This window comes from Salvelinus sp. IW2-2015, linkage group LG26 (genome assembly GCF_002910315.2).
Source record: "Salvelinus sp. IW2-2015 linkage group LG26, ASM291031v2, whole genome shotgun sequence".
NCBI classification, from domain to species: domain Eukaryota; kingdom Metazoa; phylum Chordata; class Actinopteri; order Salmoniformes; family Salmonidae; genus Salvelinus; species Salvelinus sp. IW2-2015.
The window spans coordinates 29569744-29577032 of NC_036866.1; the positions used below are offsets into that span (position 1 = coordinate 29569744).

The 7289-nt window shown below is 41.6% G+C and overlaps 1 protein-coding gene across 1 annotated transcript in view; it reads left to right on the top strand.

The window, feature by feature from the left end:
- Positions 1 to 2217: 2217 nt before the first annotated feature.
- LOC111953023 (transcription factor Maf) overlaps positions 2218 to 7289 on the top strand; it is a 71514-nt gene continuing 66442 nt past the window's right edge. Inside the window, exon 1 of the mRNA XM_023972095.3 lies at positions 2218 to 3640. Within this exon, the coding sequence (XP_023827863.1) occupies positions 2664 to 3640 (977 nt within the window). The 5' untranslated portion in view covers positions 2218 to 2663. The remainder of the gene's footprint in view (positions 3641 to 7289) is intronic.

A 7289-nucleotide genomic window follows, 5' to 3' on the forward strand; every position in this document is an offset into this window, starting at 1 on the left:
GCTCCATCTAACGTTAGTTACTTACTTCATTCTTAGCTGGCTAAGTAATACTAGCCAGAGACCTTCAATGTTACTGCTATAGAAGTCTCTGCCAGCAGCTAGCCACCTGACTGACTGACATAGGCCTATCAATAAGCGACTATTTACCAGTTGTGCACAAATTCTCAGAGAGACAGTTTTTATTTGTTTAGGGGATGTCTGTAGACACGGCAGAAGTCACGGGACAGTTTTTAAATTGCCTTTTTCCGGCATCTCCCAAACACAGGCACGATTAGAACTGTCAGATCAAGAATATAAGTGTTCCTAAGCTTCAACACTGGGAGCAATATTTACAGTGGGGAGAACAAGTATTGGATACACTGCCGAACCCAATAGAAAATCTTTGGAGGGAGCTGAAAGTCCGTATTGCCCAGCGACAGCCCCGAAACCTGAAGGATCTGGAGAAGGTCTGTATGGAGGAGTGGGCCAAAATCCCTGCTGCAGTGTGTGCAAACCTGGTCAAGAACTACAGGAAACGTATGATCTCTGTAATTGCGAACAAAGGTTTCTGTACCAAATATTAAGTTCTGCTTTTCTGATGTATCAAATACTTATGTCATGCAATAAAATGCAAATTAATTACTTAAAAATCATACAATGTGATTTTCTGGATTTTTATTTTAGATTCCGTCTCTCACAGTTGAAGTGTACCTATGATAAAAATGACAGACCTCTACATGTTTTGTAAGTAGGAAAACGTGCAAAATTGGCAGTGTATCAAATACTTGTTCTCCCCACTGTACATGTTGAACCATAACTTTATTGTGTACCAGATATAATTTTGTGTTTTTAATTAGAAAAAATGWCAGAGGTCCAGACCTCGGTGTCCTCATATCTAGTTATGGCCCTGGTGGTAATATTTAATTCAGTATAGAAATGTGAAGGCGGCTTAACTTACCCTGTCCCATGGCTCAACTTACCCCATACCTGGGTAAGTTTTGCAAAGAAACCATTTTTTTTGGACAAGCTATGTTTTCAAAAATAGTAATGTTTACATTAACTATTTCCAGAGATACACAACATCCTGAAATATATATAGATATATTTGTTAGAAATAATACTTGATTTCCCTTGACGGAGTGATGCTGAATGTAAAAGTGACTTAATTTACCCCAATCTCCCCTAATATGTGTTATCGTCAAACAAAGTAATGATAAACAGAAACAGAGAACCCTTGCATCTTCAGAGGGGACGATATCACCCACCTGCCATTACTAATGTTCGTTACCTAGGCCTACTGTCTTATTCCAAAGGGTGGCGCTGTTGGGTTTGCTATCAGCCATTCACATGGCCGGACCCATGCTTTCACAACCCTATCGACAAAAACACAAGTGTACAGTACTTTAAATGACTTCCCTGACCAAGAACTACTACCAGAGAATATGAAAATCGTCAAAGACAATACGTAGGCTATCATTAGAACATAGAACGCATAATTGAACATGTCCATAAGGCCAGAGCTGTATAAATAGCTCTGAATTAGGTTTCATACACGCATAGGCTGAGAGAAGTGAGTGCATTGACTGGTAAATGTTCCAAGATTAAGCGGTGTTTACGTTAATGTATCTACATCGTTCCACAATGAAAGATGTATTAGTTCTAAATAATTACACGCAACATAATATTCCTAGGGCCTACTAACTACCACCTAGCACTACCCTTCGAGATATTATAAGCAATTGGATATCTTATATTCGTTATAAAACCCCAATGTTTAAAAGGTATAGCCTATACCTCTTTGTTATGCTGACAAAAATAGCCTACAGTTTGATTGATTAACGTCAATAGTGTCATAAACTTCTGGAAACCTGTAAACCTCTGTAAATTAACTGTCTTTTTTATGTTGCTTATAGCCTATGTATGTATTTATAGACAACTTTATTGAAAGAAACGGGATGAACCTGTTGAAAATCGTTATAACCAATAGGCTATGTATTGTAGTGTTTCTTTATTTTGTTTTTACTGTGTTTAAGTTCTAGTCCGGAGAGAGTTAACTGATAGGCTCGGTTCTTTCCCAAAATATTGGATCATCTAATATTATGCTAATTGTCCCTCAGAGCGAGATAGCCCATTGGCTGTGAGTCCAATACCATTTCATATTTGAGCCCTGACGTCAGGACGCCTATAAAACTCAGCAATGCATTTAAACTCGTCTGCGGGGGTTGATCCCTTTAAAAAAAAAATCTCTCTCCGTCAAGCCTGGCGTGGAGTTTTTTTTTGTATTATTCTCTTCAAGGCACGAATTTGCCAGTGACACCTCACGTGAACCTCCTTCAATTTCGCGCACTAATCCTAAAAGAAGGCATGAAGTGTTAAATGTTAGAAACACACAGAACCGCGTGCAGACAAGGAGAGAGAGGGCGAAAAACGAGAGAGCGACGCACGCGCTGCTCTAGTGCGTCTGTGCAAACACTGCGTTAAAGAGAGAGAGAAAAAGATCCAATTTCAAAAACCAAAAACGTGCGCAGCACAATTAGGCTAGAAAACCCCTTGTTTTTCCAAATTTTTGAGAAAATAAAATAAATAAAGAAGTCAAGCTGGCTCAGTGCGTGTCACCGCAGCCCGCTTTGACAGGTGCTGCTCAACCCGTTTGGAGGACTGCTGTCAGCAGCAGCAGCAAAAGGATGGCATCAGAACTGGCAATGAGCAACTCCGACCTGCCCACCAGTCCCCTGGCCATGGAATATGTTAATGACTTCGATCTGATGAAGTTTGAAGTGAAAAAGGAGCCGGTGGAGCCGGATCGCAGCATCAGCCAGTGCAGCCGYCTGATCRCCGGGGGATCCTTGTCTTCCACCCCGATGAGCACGCCTTGCAGCTCGGTTCCCCCTTCCCCAAGCTTTTCGGCGCCCAGCCCGGGCTCCGGGAGCGAGCAGAAGGCTCACCTGGAGGATTTTTACTGGATGAGCGGCTACCAACAGCAGCTGAATCCCGAAGCGCTGGGCTTCAGCCCCGAAGACGCGGTAGAGGCGCTGATCAGCAGCAGCCACCAGCTCCAGTCCTTCGATGGCTATGCTAGAGGGCAGCAGTTTGCCGGGTCGGCCGGGGCAGGAGGCGGCATGGCCGGGGAGGAGATGGGCTCAGCAGCCGCTGTGGTATCGGCTGTTATCGCCGCAGCAGCAGCGCAGAACGGAGGTCCCCACCACCACCACCACCATCACCACCACGCCGGGGGACACCACCCCTCCACCGGGGTCCCGTCCAACGCTAGCTCGGCGGGCAGCCACCAACACATGGGACACCTGGACCTGGACGACCGGTTTTCGGACGACCAGCTGGTGACCATGTCAGTACGGGAGCTGAACCGACACCTCCGCGGGGTCAGCAAGGAGGAGGTGATCCGGCTGAAACAGAAGAGGAGGACCCTAAAGAACAGAGGCTATGCCCAGTCATGCCGCTACAAGCGGGTCCAGCAGAGACATGTTCTGGAGGGTGAGAAGACGCAGCTGGTCCAGCAGGTGGACCACCTCAAGGCAGAGATGTCGCGGCTGGCCAGGGAGAGGGACGCATACAAGGACAAGTACGAGAAGCTCATCACCAACGGCTTCAGAGAAAACGGATCCAGCAGTGACAACACCCCCTCATCCCCAGAGTTCTTCATGTGAGTTTCACAGTTTAGAAAATAGTCACTTTTTTTAAAAAGAGGAAAATAAACTGTTGTTAATTTTGTCTGGATCGTAAAGTTTCCGTGCGTAAAGGTGGGGATTGGCAAAGACACACATTTATATATTTTTATTTTCTTTACACATTTTGTGGTGATATTTAATGAGAATGCGGTTAGGTAAATGTTCCGTGTTAAATTAGGTTTGTAATGTAAAGTGTTATAAACTGGCCTTATAGGGTTTGATCACTGGATTACATTGTTAGAAATAGCCTGTATAGATCTTATTCGTTGTGTTTTGCCGTCGTTATTTTGTATTTTAAAAAGGATAGAGAAAACATTTGTGTGCATTTTGTTTCGTGGGGCATCTCCCTCAAAAGTGACAAGTGATCCTTAATAATCTGTGCGTACAAAACTTGCTCAATCGGCCTAAATCTTAAATTTAGGCCTACAGTACATTTAGTCAAATTTAACTGAAAGGTAACTCTTAAATATTTATTTTGTTTTAATGTCTTCTTTGTAGGCTATAATTTACCCCATTTTCATATAATCTATGTTTTTCATGTTTTGAGCATTCAAACAGTAGGCCTATGGCATAATATAGAGACGACGTTATATAGCCTAATCAACCATGCAGGTCATGTGCGGTATTTTGCTGTCCTTTCAGGAATACTTTAGTTACATTTTCTTGGATGACAACTGCATGTTATGTATTTTTATGGACTCATCGCTTTTTGGGGGATTTGGGACCAAAAAGTGTGAGGGACTTCATCCTCCATCAGTCTCCTCAACCCTCAACTCACCTCTCATCCCCTCCTCACCTCTCGCCGTCCCTTCTGACATTGAGCCTCATTCTCTACACACAAAGCCGCTGACGCATTACCTTTCACTTGTCAGGCTCGGATTATGCCTGGAGAAAGACAGACAGGACATTTGGAATTCTATCTTCTCTTGAACGGAGTGCGGTGTGTTACACGGTCGTGCATATAGCGGTGTGTAGCCCACGATTCATCTGATGCCATTTTGTACCCTACTTCTGAATTCCTGTGGATTCCTTTATAATTTAAAAAGGCATATTTTAATTCAGTCAATATTCAGTCAATGTGGTTTTTGTTACGCAACAGGTTGCTTTTTATGTTTGAATATTGTAAGATTATTTTGATTAAATGTAGGCATACTTTTGTATAATTTTTGTCCAAATGCACAACATTTTTTTCCTTCTTCTTTTCTTGTCTTTGATACAAGTATCGAAGAAGGAAATGACTTAAAGGACAAATCAGATATAGGCTTATATGYATACTCTTAAACCAGGTGAAGCTTCAGTCTGTCTTTATCAAAAGTGTTATGACGAATCACCATTAAGAGGTGGGGAAATCTCTTCATCTGAAAATGTGTCATTCTCTGAAAAAGGAAGGAATTGCTGGACTGTATTGCACGCATGTTACCCGAAACCCCGTGGGTCTAAACCGATCGGAAAACTGTTGACTGCTGGGAATTGTTGGAAATATTTAGGTGATATTCAATAACTTTAATGTTGCTATATAAAATGTAATCATGCTGAACTATGGAAATATTCTTAAAAGATGTCCTGGTGTCGAAGAAAATGACTTAAACATTGTTTGGACAACACAGTGTTCAAACTGGAATATCCAAACCCCCACCATTCAACAATAAATGTTTATGAATGGAAACTTAAACTTTCATTAATGTTCATTTTTATTAATGCATGTTTAAATTATTGTTATGCTGACTTTATCACCGGTTTTACTTGACGAATAGGCTACACTTGTGGATAAGGCCAGATTAGTCCTAATTCTTGGTAAAAATTAAGTTCATAAAAGCATTCGGGAATTGCCTATAGGCCTATAATTTCTGTGTTTTAGTATTATCCCTTTCGTGTAAGCTCAATACACCTTTGCCTCCTGCTGTGCTGTAGGCTATAGACAAATCTTAGGAGGACAATATAGACCTAAAGCAACAACAAAAAAATGTTTCTTGCTTATAAAAGCATACAGTAACTTTATGTTGTGTTGAAGACGCTGTAATAACGTGTCGTATTTAGCTCTTCCGCTGTGTTGTACAGAAATAAGATTTATTTCACCTGTTGCTTAATTGCTTATTAAAGAGAATTACAACAGTCTAAACTAAATATTCCAGTTTATTTAGACATTAGGCCTAGGCTACATATGCGGATTGTTTTATGCACATCACGCCGGGCACAGGTCCACAGTCCCATTTTGTTCATAATTAATATAAGAGCAAACGTTTGCTCTTTGCTCCGTAGCAGTCGAAAAACTCGACCCTGAACCCTTTAACTCAAAAGTAAAATTCTAAATATGGCATGGAGATATAGCCTAGTATTTAGTTCAATAAAAACGGTCCCTATATTTACCTAAGGTCAATTGAAAGGGAATTAGGCTACTTGATGCGCAGAGGGTAGCCTGGAACGAAGTTCAACATGTCATATTTTTCCCCGAAATAATTTTTAACGAATAGGCTACACATCGTTCACTGTTTGCTTATGGTGGAACATAGGCTATTAGTCCAGTGTAAAAAAATGAACATGTTTGGAGTCGGGAGATTTTTAATGCAGGGAAAGTCAGATCGTGAACCTCTAAATGGTTGTTCCATTTCATTATCATTCTTGTCAAATTTCTTCGTTCGATTTTGAAATTGGAAAAAGGCTAATCAAATGAGTAGACGAAAGAAATACATATTTCGTTATGACTTTGACAATGTTACAACTACGCGGGACAGTTTTTTAAATGGAAGAATCCAGCATGTGGTGCATGTCTTTGTGTGCTGTGTCTGTTTCGTCCCTTTTTACCCGCAATGCTTGATTCTTTTTACTATCCCATTCTTCTGCATAATAATAGATAATAACATTATCTTCTTACTAATGTTGTTAAATTCTGGTTTGCATAATCATATGTACAGTGCTGACTGGTATGAAGGCTAGGTTATAACAGAACGCGCGAGCCTTAAAAGGAAGGCAAGGCTATGCATTCCTCAGAAGCAGACCTAGTACCTATGGGGACATTGAATGATTTTGTTATTGGCTATCACTTTTTATTTCATCAATACTTCTTAATCTGTAGACATTCTAGTTTGGAAAGAGTGAGAGGCATAGATGGAATGCTTTTCCACATGAGATCACCTGCTGCACCTGCTTTTTGGGCTGTGCTCGTTTTCCTGTGTGCGTGCGAGGTTGTGTGTGTGCGTGCGAGGTTGTGTGTGTGCGTGCGAGGTTTGAAACACTTTGGAATAGATATTCAAAAAGCAAATTCATTCTATTTTAAGCAGATAACAGTTAACTGATGGTTTCCCTTTACATCCTGGGTTAGCAGCATGGCTGAGATAAGTGTGTGTGCTGTGTGTGGAATTCAGAACAATCAAACTGATACTGCATCGTAGCTCACTGTCTCTGTCTGTTTGTCCTCAAACTTTGATGCCTCCCCCATCTCTCTCTAGTTTTGATACCTCTGCAACTTTAAGGGAAGATGGCCGCAGTCTGTTCCCCACCCCCAGGTGCTGCTCATACACAGAGCACAGAGAGGTGCAGGCTGGGATATCATGGTCCTCCCCCGGCCGGAACGGACTATTTCCCCTTTGACAGAGAGAGAGAGAGAGAGAGAGAGAGAGAGAGAGA